General features: G+C 45.8%; 1 protein-coding gene across 1 annotated transcript in view; it reads left to right on the top strand.

Moving 5' to 3' along the window:
- Window positions 1-13,292: 13,292 nt before the first annotated feature.
- LOC124974901 (pyroglutamylated RF-amide peptide receptor-like) overlaps window positions 13,293-13,389 on the top strand; it is a 43,605-nt gene continuing 43,508 nt past the window's right edge. The window contains 1 exon segment of the mRNA XM_047537858.1: window positions 13,293-13,325. Within this exon segment, the coding sequence (XP_047393814.1) occupies window positions 13,293-13,325 (33 nt within the window).

The raw sequence follows: 13,389 nt of genomic DNA, 5'->3' as shown, positions 1-13,389 counted from the left end.
TTTATAATGAATGTTTAATTTTCACATATAAATGAGATAAAACTTTTAAAATAAGCATTGATGAAAAACCCTGAAATATAATTTTGGCAAATAGGATCCACTGGAACATTAAGCAATCGTGTATCAAATAAGTTTTCTTTCATTCTTGCAAGAATTTTTCAATATTAATCAATCTGTTAATAGGATGTATCATACCATTAGATCAAAGTGAAAATTATAAGACATCCCTTAGCACTAAAAACATGTTTGACCAACCAACAGACTGAGAATTGATGGATAATTTGAGATTTTTCACTTAGTGAGGGAAAGTCAGCAACATCCTTGCTAAAGTCAAGAAAAATGGGATCATCTCCCTACTTTAAAAAATGTTTGCAATTGGATATAGACACACTTGAATGCATGTATTTGCATTTTCTACCAGAAAAATGCTCTCTAAACTGTCACAAAGAAATGATGTGGGTTGATTTGGACTATTCAGTTTTAGCCTGAATTCATGAGCATTTTGTGTATCCTATCTCACACCAAAGCAGGTTAGTAATAAACAATTTTTAATTAACATGGGCATATTTTTAGGAAAAAATGCAGCTTTGTGTAATAGTCAAACACTTTTTTGCAAAAACATTGGCATAAAATCTGTGACAATTTGTGGATAAAATATGGTAAAATTTAGTCAAATCAGAAAACCTCCTTGGGTCTCCCAGATCCCTCAAGACCCACAGAGCACGGGTTCTCTGAGGCACCTTGGAAAACATGGAAAGCGTTTGAATACTCTCTGGTTGTATGCAGTCTTTATTCTCCCTAGGCTTTGAAATTAGGCAAACTAATCTTATCAAATTAGAAATGTCTTACTATGTGCTCAGAATTAATTTCAGGTAAAAAATCACAAACAGCACTTGAGTGTGAACATTGAGTCGGGCACACCTGGACCCCTGGTTCATAGGGAGAGGTCTCGGGAGCAGGAGGCTGGAGGACAGGTCCCGCTAGGCCTGGGTCTGACCCTTCCTTTCCCATGCAGGAAGCCAGGAACAGCACAGCCCAGCTGGTTACCGGCTCAGCACAGCTGACTGCTGGTGGGGTCAGTATGAGTGGTCTCAGCTGGGCAGCAGAAAGCAGAAGAGGAGGAGAGCAGAACAGGGCTCTGGGGTTGTCAATGACAAGAGGCCTCACAGGTGGATCAAGGGTGAGGCCTCCAGGACCAGCCCAGATGTGAATGACACTTACAAAATCGGAAAAATTACCTGAGTGAAGCTATGCTCTTATCATAAAGCAGTTCTGTCACAGGTTTTCCCTGGGCAGGTCTGTCTGTGTGGGAGCCTCCAAGTCCAGCACCTCAGAGGTGAGTGCATGCTCGGAGCTCTCCAGGCACAAGGCCTGGCCGTGCCACCAGTCCCAACCAGACATCCCCAAACCTCAGCTGTTCTATAGTCGACCTTTTGAGTTCTGGATTCAATGTTTGAAAACCAGAACCTTCAAAGCCAGGCATGCAGACAGGGCAAAGCTGGGCAGGATATCTGGCCTCGGGGTTGGTCTGAGGGGCAGGCTGCTGCAGGTTCCAGCTTCAGTCTGCTGGAACCACTGGTGTGCTCATCAACTTGAAGAATGACTCATTTTTTAGATTAATTTAATTGGAATCATAAAAATTTGTAATGATAGGCTGGAGATATAACTCAGTTGGTAGAGTGCTTGCCTTGCAAGCACAAGGCCCTGGGTTCAATCCCCAGCACTGCAAAAAAAAAAAAAAAAAAAAAAAAAAAATTTGTAATGACAATTTTAAGTTGGTTATAAAAATCTAAACTTTGTAGGCCGGCATGTGGCTCAAAGGGGAAGCCCACGGCCCACTGCCTCCCCATCCTGTGCTTCAGTTATGGCTGCTTGGTTTCTGTGTGAATCAATTTGGTTTATAAGAGTTTTTAAAAGTAGTCCACTATAATTTTGGTAAAAATATGCAGCACACATAACTAAGAAAAGAAATGTTTAAAAATTTCCAATTAGCGTTGCACGTTGTGAGTGGGAAATGGATGTTAAACACGAATCAGACTGCCAAGGTGGAAAGGAATCCTCCAGCATCTGCACCCCGGATCGTATACAGGGGGTGGAGCTGGGGGCCCACTGGGGCTTTCAATTAGAGCCTCAACCAGTCACCCTGCCTCCTAGTTTAATCCAGGTAATGATAGCTGACATTTGCCGAGCGTCACTGTGTGCTGGATACCATACAGAAGCCTCATATGGAATAATTCAGTAGACTGTGAGGCAGATGCTGCCACAGCCTCAATCTGGGCTGAGGAAAGAGGGGGACAAAGACATGAAGCAACCCACCCAAACTCTGGCAAATAAATGAAAGTCACAGGTGAACCCAGGGGGTTCCAGGACGTACATGATTTTGCACAAGAAGTTGGAGAATGCCTGGTTGCCTCCTGAAGGAGTCATGAGACAGAACCAGGAATTGAATGCACTCTCAATACAGGCATGAAAACCACCCCAAGTGATGAATGTGCTGATCACTGAGTGATCACTACCCAACGGGTGCGTGCATTGAAAGGTCCCACTGTACCTCACAAAAATATGCAAGTGCAATGTGTCAATCAAAACAATAAATACAAATTGCACATGAAAGCAATCCAAACACTACAAAGTACTACATAAGGTACAGTGGCAAGCATATATAGAAACTAGAAATATCAATAAATGCTGAGTCTAAAGGCAGCGTTTGTTCACTGTGATCCAAAGTACCTTTGGAGACGGTACTTTGGAAAATCAAGACACATTATATAACTCAAACTGATGGATATATATTTTAATTAAGCACACTTATGTGCACACAACCAAGAAGTTAACTCCATATAACTTTTCAGTATAATTACAAATGTCTATATTTGATATCAGCTACTTTGTAAAATATAAAATTAGGGTAAAAAGACACTCAAGTGCAAATATTTCCCATTGTGATATTTGGGTCTGTTATGGCTTGGACCTGGAATGTCTCCCAGAGTCACATGTCAGAGAGTGGATCACAGGACTCTGACCTCGTTGGTGGATTGATCCACTGGATAGATTACTAAGAGATGGCGGTGATTAGGGGCAGGAGGGCCATGGGTGCAGGAAGTTGGTCTGTCTTGTCCCTGTCCCCTCCTCACTGCCATCCCCAGCTTTCCACTGCCATGCCCTCCCACCATCCTGTTCGGTCCCCCCATTGCAGAGCAATGGAGCCAGCTGACCATGGACCCAACCTCTGAAACCCTGAACCAAAATAAATGTCTCCTCTCCTAAGTTGCTTTCTCAGATATTTGTCACAGTGACACAAAGCTGTGACACGTATGGTCCCTAAGTAAAGTGCCATCCTCTCACAAAGAGTGGGAACTTGCTAATCTAAGACGATGGGCAGGACTTCCGAGCAGGGCAATGAGGGCTGATGCAGGAACCAGCATCCCATGTCCCTGCTTTACCTCTGGTGGCATTGAAGCCCCAAGACTGTCACTGCAGACAAGGGAACAGACAGGTGATGATGAGGCCAGGAAAGTTTGTGTCTGGAAGATGAATTCTAGTGGGGGGGAGCATCAGTCAGTGGGGCCCAGCCTTCCAGGGGCCCATCCACAGGCTCCCAACCATGAGTACATAAGCTGGGTCTACTGATTGGCACTGGTGTCTCCAGAGCCACCTAAACACTCACAGCTCAGATGAAGACCTCAGCCCTGGTGTCTAAAATAAAGTATGGTAAGTTCTGAGCTGCTGGACTCCATTAGTATGGACTCCATTTCCCAGGAGGGAAGAAAGAGCTGCAGGCAGAAGGCCCCAGTCACCTGCCCTTCTGGGAAGACCCTGGACCCTGGGGTCTATGTGGGTGCAGACCTGGGTCACTATGTCAGACACTGTAAAGGATGGAGTTTAAAGCAGAGTGGGCAGGCAAAGCTTGCTTCTGCCATCTGAGTCACCTCCCTAAGTGACCTCCACTGAGTCATCTCACCTGAATCACCTCGCCTGAGTCCCCTCCCCTGCATCACCTCCCCTGAGTCACCTCCCCTGATTCATTCCCATAGGATGAGAATACATAACGCAAACACAGATATAACACTATCAACTCCCAAATTGGAGCCACAAAGCTGATTCTTTCCAATTGGTTTTTTATCTGCAGTTTGATTAGCTACCATTAGTGGATAGATTGGACTCACTTATGATTTCATTATAAAATAATCTGCTTAATTCAACAAAGCCCTCTTATGATAAAGCAAGACAGTGGTTATTTATATTAGTGGTTCTCAGACTTGATTACCCAGAGTCCTTTGGGAGCCCATGTTCATTCAAATTAGGATCATCAGTGTCTCAGTGGGTCGGATCCACATATGACACTGTTCCCCAGATGATGCCAATATATAGCTGAATTTGGGAACAATTACATACAGGGAGAGTTTAAAAACAGTAATGTAATTTAGTATGCACCAATAATGGGGAAGGCTTGTTATCTTGTTCTTGGTGTGCACCAGGCAGTGCAGAAAAAGTAAAAGCTACTCCCTATTATTGTGAATTTTATGTCCATCACTTGCATTTTATTAGCACTTTATTAATATAAACACATTTAATCCTCCCTATCACTCCATGATTGCTCTATTGCTGTCTCCATGTTAAATCTGGTGAAACTCAGGGTCATTTCTGTAAAGTTGACCACATTACAAGTGACAATGGTTTTCGCTCCATTCCTTCAGTTCTTAACCCAGTGACCTGCCTCTGGTGAACTTGCACATGTCCAGTGGAGTGGGCGCAGGTGGCTTTGATCCTGCACTTCCTGTGGAAAGTGCACTCCGGAGAGCTTCGCACAGAGAAGCAGGAATAGTAAGAATCTCTACGTAAGCACCACTCTTAGAGTAACTGCTCCATCTAACTAACACTGATTTTTATTGTTCTCTCTCTAAATAAAACTCTTCTCCTCCCACTTGCAGTCCCAGTCCCAGAACTGGTGACTGCTTGCTGGAAGCTCTCCCTGCTGCTGCTGGCTTCTCCTTCCAGGTCCTGGTCTGCCTACATTCCCCACAACCTCCTTTCAGCTTCATTGACACCTGGATTTCACAGAAACAATTACCGTGGTCCCTCAGGGCACAAGGAAGAGGAACTGCCTTCCCCGGCCAGCCTCAGCCCAACAGGGGCCTCTGCTCGCCCCTCCCACTCAGAATCTGCAGCAGCTCTGCCAGGTAGAGTTCAAAACTCTGTCAGTGTAGGAACCTTTAGTACGTACCCTGCCCTCTGGGGGTCACAAGTCAGCACACAGCACCCAGCAGAGCATGAGCTGTTCCCTCTCATGATCCTGCAACTGACTGGGAGCCTCAGCTTGTTGCCCTTGAACATCATGAGAGAGTGGTCCTGATTGTCACTAGCCTGGGGAGAGATCAAGAGCCCAAATTCAAGGTACATTTCTACTAAATGTCTTGCATCCTCAGTGTTACAGTTGGGGGACTTCTGCATTTCTTTCCTGTCCTGTGGGGATAGGCTGGATCCTGGCACCAGTTCCTTGGCTAGGCTGGGGCCAGTTGGGCCGGGTTTGGCCCTGTAACAGGCAAGTGAGGTCCCTTGGTAAGGTTGGCATGTACATGTTTGGCAGTGGTGTATGGTCTGAGCTTGGCTGTGGTGGGGGTGCATGGCCTGAGCTTGCCTGTGTTGGGGGTACTTGGCCTGAACTTGGTTGTGGTGGGGGTGCATGGCCTGAGCTTGGCTGTGCTGGGGTTGCATGGCCTGAGCTTGGCTGTGGTGTGGGTGCTTGGCCTGAGCTTGGCTGTGGTGGGGGTGCATGGCCTGAGCTTGGCTGTGGTGGGGGTGCATGATTTTACCTTGGCTGTGGTGGGGGTGCATGGCCTGACCTTGACTGGTGCTCAGTAAGCAGTTGACTTATTTCTGTGTCCACCCTGCATCTTAGCTTTAAGGATCACATCAGTTTTTCTCTTCTCCACACCTGACTTCACATTTGAGCCTCCGATATGGGCCAGACTGGGACTGTGGTCCTTTACTGTTCCCTTACACCTGCTAGCATCTGTTGTCCAAGTTCCCAAATCCAGCTGCCAGTAGGATGGCCACCTGTTGCTAGGCCTCCCTGGGCCTCTGCTTGGTCTCCTGGCCCCAGGTCTACCCTCCAGCCCTTTTGCCTCCGATTGCCAGGCGCTGAGTGTGCTTCACTTCACTGGCCCCACCCTGGGCTCTGGGGTGCTTCTGGCTTTTCTTCCCAGCCTGGCCCTCCCCCAAGGCTGCCTTGCCATCTGGCAGCCTTTCCTCCTCTGGAACTAGGTTTTGTGATAAATTGTTACAGTCAAGTGGAATTTTGTTTTCTCCTGAGCTGGGGTCCCAGGCTTCTGGCTTGGCTGTTTTCCCACCTGCCTCAGGAAATATGACAGAGACCACTCCGTTACTAAAGGGGCCAGCTCCTTTTCAGTATCATATTTGAACATCCACAATGTACAGGACACTCAGTATCTCTGAGGGCATCACTGGGCACCACCTCCCCCACACCTGCAACCCCCATCCCTTCCCCCAGCACAACCACACCCGACCCATCCTTCCCTTTACCCTGATCCCACCCCCAACAGCCCTCGCCTCAGCCTGCTGCCCAATCTGGAAACACTCAGCAGGTTGGGCTGAATATCAGAGCCACCAGGATCACTTTTAATTAAGCCAGAGGCTCCACAGGTGGCAGTGGGAGCTGGGCATGGCAGTGTTAAGAGCTCTCCTGGGCACTCCACTCTCTTTAAGCCCAAGGAATTCAGATCTGGAAAAATCCAGGCTGTTCTCTGCACCAAGGTGAGAAGTTTCCACAGCCCAACCAGCTCACACCCAGTTCCTCCTTATTCCTAGCAGGGAGCATAGATGCGGCCAAAGTGCCTTGATGAATAAACAGATGGGTTTTCCAAAATGTGTTTTGACTTTTCCCAGGGATGGAGGCCAGGATTCCTGTCTTCCTAGGCCTGGAGGCCAGGATTCCTGTCCACGGAACCCAAGTGGTAGGAAATTGAAGCAAAGGCATTCTAACTATGTACCTATCCAATTATGAAGATTTAGATTTTAACAATCTTGACTCCCCTAGTTTTTAAAAATTTAAGTATTTTCTTCCATTTTTGTATATCTAAATTATGGGAAAACATAGAAAATACTTACAACCCAAACAAAGGGTTCTTCAAACCTTTGTTTCAACCACCCAGAAATAAACTAACGATAATTCTTTATCATCTTTCCGTTTATTATGTACACATATGTATTATTGCATGCATTGCATTGAATCATTGTATTCATCAGCCATATATCATGTGAAATCATAATCTCCCTGGTCCATAACTTGTAGGTGGGTCAGAAAAACATTATGAAGGTCAGATTCAAATGCAAGACCGAGCAAGGACCTGGTTCCTGGCCTTGGGCTCAGTATTGTTTTGTGCTTTATTGGCGCCGAGGTCTCAGACAGGACGTCAGAGTGAGGTCCTGGGACCCCTTGGTGACTTCACATGAGGGGAGGGTGGCTGCTGGAAAGGGGGTTCAAGCGTCAAGTTCACTGTTTCCTCTGGTGGCCGTTGGCTGTTGACAGAAGAAATTGCAAGGTTGGTGTCAGTCAACTTTGTTCACATTCTGCACTGTGTGCTCCATGTGATTTTGTTTGTGGCTTCAGAGAAAAACAGGTAGGCTCGGGGCCATGGCTAGTGAGAGTCCAGGTCCCACACCTGCATGGGGGAGCGGGGACTCGGGGTTAGAAGGTGTCCCTGGCCATAGTGAAGGCAAACATTGTGCTGTTCTGCGAAACCTGTTCTTCCCATGTCATCCCTCCCTCCCTCCAGCACGCTCCGGAGCGGTCTCGGGGTCACAGCTTAGAAGTCCCATTTTCTTCTCGGGACCTTGGGAAGTCACCTGAACCTGGTCTTTGGACTTTTCGTGGATTTCCAATTTAAAGGATTCCAGGGTCAGCTCCTCAGTCAAGTTGGCTGAAGTCTCCTGAGGCTGCAGAGTGACACCATCTGTTGCCCTATGCAGAAGGGAGAGGTCTGGGTGGCCGTGGATGACACAGCTGAGGCCTCGATCTTCACACACCAGGACACAGCGTGGCCATAGCACTGCGCCTCTGTTCAGTCCCCAGCAGACTGGCTCACTTGCTCTAGTTTAGAGCATCTGCAGCACGGCTCCCATGCAAAGCCTAGCAGGTGACTGATGTCAGGGCTGGGGGCCCTGAGATGTGAGTGCCATGTGCTTGCAGGACTCTCTCCTCAGAGGCCACCTCAGAGGCAGCAGCTTGCCCACATCACATTGTTCTGAGTCTCTATAGAAATGGCTGTGCAGAGGTGCCACCTGGATCAGGCCATCAGCTTGCACCCTGTTTGGCATCTAGAAAGACCACGTGCAAAATGTCCACTGCCACTGGCCATGCCACCCACTGTGCACTGGACTGGTCTCATATGCAAGCTGATGTGGCTAATTCCTTCCAGAGGTGGGGCTGGGGAAGGTGGGTTCTTCTGACTCGCTGGTGGGTGTCCCTCTTCCCGGGTTGGCGAGGACTGCAGCACTCCTCTGCTCTGGCTGCTTCCTGGCTGCAGAGCTGGCAGCCCTGTCTACTGTCTGCTGCGGCTTCCTGGGCCCCAGCTTTGGCTCTGCACTTACCCGCTTTTCTTTTGACGTCCCTCACACCCCCCCCATTCCCTCTTTCTATTTCCATGCTGTCCTAACAGTTTAGCTTGGTCGGTGGTGAACACAGTGCGGTGTGGGATAGAAAGTCTGACTGCCTGGAATTTTGAGAAGCTAGTTGGTTTTACCTGTGTGACCTTGAACAAGGTTCCTGATATTGTCTAAATCCCACTTTTTTATCCATAAAATGAAGGAAAAGTAAAGTCCCTATCTCAAATGGTTGTTGGGAATTTATAATGCTGATGTGATATGGTCCAAAGATATGCTTGCAATTGTTTTTTCCTTTTCAAAAATCATGGTAACAAATATCACAGGAACCCAGAGGATCATTGGGAACTATTTGGAAAATGTATACTCCAATAAATCGGAAAACCTAGAAGACATAGATACATTTCTAGACATATACAACTTGCCAAAATTGAATCAATGAGTCATAGAAAACCTAAGCAGACCAGTAAAGAACAAAGAAAAGGACGTGATGGATTCTCAGCTGACTACTACCAAGCCTTTAAAGAAGAACTGATACCAATGCTCCTCAAATTATTCTATGAACTAGAAAGGGATGGAACACTTTCAAATTCATTCTGTGAAGCCAGTATCACTCTCATACAAAAGTCAGATGAGCACACATTAAGGAAAGAGAGCAGCAGACTTATATCCCTGATGAATTCAGATGCAGAAATCCTTCATCAAATATTAGCCAATCATATTCAACAGCATGTTAAGAAGATTGCACATGATGACCAAGTTCATTTTATCCCACAGAAGCAAGGATGGTTTAACATACACAAATCTGTAAGTGTATTCATCATATAATAGAGTTAAGGACGAAATCACTTAGTCATCTCAGTAGATGCAGAGAAGGCCTTTGACAAAAGTTAGCACCCACTCATGAGAAAAACGCTAGTAAACCAAGCATGGAAGGAACATCTTGACATCATCGAAACCCACAGCCAACCTCATAGCAAATGGGGGAAAACTAAAAGCATTTCCTGAGAAATGGAAAACTGTACCCATTAAGCACCACCTTGTCTTCCTCTCTCCCAGCCCCCAGTGGAAACCATCCTACTTTCCTCTGGTGATCAGCTTGTTTCCCTCAGCATGCTGTCCTCAGGGGTCATCTTTCTTTTTAGAGCTAAGTACTATTCCATGCTGTCTTTGCCCTGGACCACATTTCCTTTATCCATCCACCACCGTGAGCATGCAGGCTGCTGCCACCATGGGCTGTTGTAAATGATGCAGCCATGAATGTGGGTGTGCTCACGTCTCCTCCAGACCCTGCTCTCAATTCTTTTGGGGGGGCTACCCAGAGGTGGAATTGCTGGATCACACAGTGGCTCTAGTATTAATTTTTCGAGGAACTTTGGTTCTGTTTTTCATGAAGACTGCTCCAATTCTCACCCACTCCTCAGTGCAGAAGTCTCTCCTTCCCACACCCTGTCCACACTGGCCTTTTTGATAACAGCCATTCTGACAGAGGTGAGGTGACAGTGTGTGTGTTTGAATTGCATTTCCTTACCTCTTAGCATGTGAGTAAGCATCTTCTCCTGTGAAGTTGGTCATTTGCATATTCACTCTGGGTCTGGTCTTTGCTTATTTTGTAATCAGGTGTTTTGTTGTTGAGATGCAGGAGGCCTTTGGACACATTGGGTATTAACTCCTTATCGGATTTGCAAATACTTTTCCCATTCCATAGGCTGCCTTTTCAGCCTACTGTGTCCTTGGAGCTTTACATTATCATGTGGTTCAATCTGTCTGCTTCCAGTTCTGTGACCTATGCTTTCGGGGTCATATCCAAGAGCCATGATCACATGCAATGTCACGCAGGTTTCCCTGCGTTTTCTCTCAAGAGTTTGATACTTCTAACCTTATGTTGGGTTTTTGATCTGTTTGAGTGAAAAAGAAATCTCCAGGGCCAGATGGCTTCATGAGAGACGTCTAGAAAAATTTAAAGAGGAATTAACACTAATTCTATACAATCTCACCCAGAAAATAGGGGAGAATACTTTCTAATTCACTGTATGAAGCTACTAATACCTGGATACTAAAATCAGGGGAGGAAAAAGTTCGAAAATAAAGAAATTGCATCCCAATATTTCTCCTGAAGATAGAAAACCTTAAAAATCATAACTAACAAAACTCAGCAATATGTATAAAGAAGTTATATCATGACTAAATGGACTTTATCTCAGACTTTCAAGACTCATTCAATATTCAAAAGTCAGTCCATGTAATCCTCCACATGAAGATGAAAAAAGATTGCATGATTGTATTAATTGGCACAAATGTTTATTTGATGAAATTCATTTACCTTGATAAAAATTTCAAGTTAAGAATTGAAAGGAACTTCCTCACCTTTATAAAGACCATCTGGAACCAACATCAGACCTGATAGTGAAAGAGAACTGAATGTTCCCCAGGGTTAGGGACAAGAGAAGGCCATCAGCCACCTCTGTCTACTTATGGTAGGGCTGGTATCTAACCCCTGACAAAGGCAAAGAAAGGAAAGAAGAAAGAAAGAAAGAAAGAAAGAAAGAAAGAAAGAAAGAAAGAAAGAAAGAAAGAAAGAAAGAAAGAGAGAGAGAGAGAGAAAGACGAGATAAATGCATGCAGACCAGAAAGGAAGAAACAAAACTGTCTCCTTTCTCAGATGGCATGATCGTTAATAAAGAAAATCCCAAGAAATTTACAAAAAGAGAAGAAAAACTACCAAAATTAAGTGAGTTTATTAACATTGCAGGACTCAAGACCAACATACAAGATAAATCACATTTCTAAATATTAGTAATGAGCAAAAGTTAGACGTATACCTGAATGAATGCTTCAAAAAAGAAATACTTGGGTGAGAATCTAACAAAACAGGCACAAGAGTTTATGCTGAAAACTACAAAATGCCATTGAAAGAAAACCAAAGTCTGAATACATGGGGAGATTCACTCTGCTTGTGGATCGGAAGACTCTACTTTGCAAGGTTTCCTGCAGACATAGGTGAGCTTATTGTAAAATTTATATGCATGGGCACAGACCCTAGAAGATACAGTAATTCCAAAAAATAAGAGTAAAGTAGGAAAAATCACTCAATGATTTCAGTATTTATTCCTGCATGTGACTGTGGAGTGCAGAGACAAGATGTGTGGAACAGAACAGAGCCTGGGAATATAAATTGTGAAACCAAAACACTTAGACATGAGAAAAAGTGTTAAAGACCCAGGATGTGGTGAGGAGTTGCAGGAATGAACACCAGCCTGACAATCAAAATAGCGAGCCCTGTTCTGTGGAAGGTACTGTGCTGCGACCCATGCACCCAATCTCTTGGGTCCGACGAGGGGCAAAGGGGGATTGGAAAATAAAGATTCACAGACACAGATTTTGAAGATTAAGTTGGGATCAGGTGGAGCCTGCTCTCTGATGGAGATGCAGGTCTCAAGAGTTAGGCCAGCAATCTTTATATGTGTAGGTCTCATTATCAGGTTATAGACTATGCAAGTATTATTCTTTATATTCAGGAACATTACAGAAACTAGGACATCTATGTAGCTTTACCACAGTTTCAATCCACAGTTGCAAAGTGCAATGCTAGGAGCTTTGTGTAGCTCTCAAGAAAGTTCATTATTTAAAGTTACTGTAGGGCAGGCAGGAACTGGAGAAGTGGAGCTGGTGAAACACTGTGGTTGTCTAGCATAAGAGTTCCTTCCTTCCCGGGAGCTGTGTGCCTGAGATCAAGGTCAGAGCTGATAGGACTCTTGCACAGAGCCTCCTCATGCAGGGTACTGCCACAGCAGCTGAGCATCCTGTACCCTTGCACAGGAACATTCCCAGGCACCAGGCATGCCACAGGACGAGGTCATTAGAGACCCCAATCAGTCACTGCTCTTCCATCCTTCCTCACCGCTCTCCACAGTCCTGTTAACCAGAGAAGCAGCCAGTTACAGACCAGGAGGAAATACACGCAAAGGATTTGCTTGGCCAAGGGTTGTATGTGGAACTTAAAAAGGACCCTGAGTCAACAGGAAAAGATCCAAACAACTCAATTGTAGAATGGCCCAAAATTAAGGACAGCCACTTCTCTGGAGGGGGGTGGCAAAGGCTACCTAGACATTCAGCACCACTAGCTATTAGGGAAACACCCAGATAAGATCCCAGGAGAGATCCCACATCTTCCAGAACAGCAGATAACAGTGGCAACACCAAAGGTTGCCTGGGCATGGCTAGCAGAGAGGTTCAGTGGAGCGGCTGCCCAGAAGGCACTCTGGTCATCCTTTACAAGTTATAGACAAATCTAACATCTTGTCTTTGTTATGATTCTATTTATACGACCTTTGACAAAAGTTCAGAGGCAGAGAACAGATTAATGATGGCCAGGGGTTAGAAATGTTAGGGTTTGGCCAAATTCAGCATCTTAACTTGGTAGGGGCTACAGGATCTGCTCCTACGATAAAATGACAGAAGACACACTAGCTCTGTCCAATTTCTGGCTTGGTGTTTAATGATAATTCAGCAAGCCACAATCAATGGAGTCAATTGAGCAAAGGCTACAAGTCAGCTGTGGCCCGCGTTATTTCTCCTGGGGAGAAGGCGTGAGACCAGGGAAAAAGGCATGAGACCGGGGAAACCTCGATGCCCACTTTCACATGCAGGCCTGACCCAGCGCTGCTGACATGCGCGGGCTGTGCGCGGGCTACACGGGCGCGGTGGGCACTGTGCCTCAGGAGTCGCGCGTGGGGAGGCGGAGCAGGGCAGTCGCAGTCCCCTGGC

Source organism: Sciurus carolinensis, unplaced genomic scaffold (genome assembly GCF_902686445.1).
Source record: "Sciurus carolinensis unplaced genomic scaffold, mSciCar1.2, whole genome shotgun sequence".
NCBI lineage: Eukaryota > Metazoa > Chordata > Mammalia > Rodentia > Sciuridae > Sciurus > Sciurus carolinensis.
This window is presented reverse-complemented; position numbering and strand designations above follow the sequence as displayed.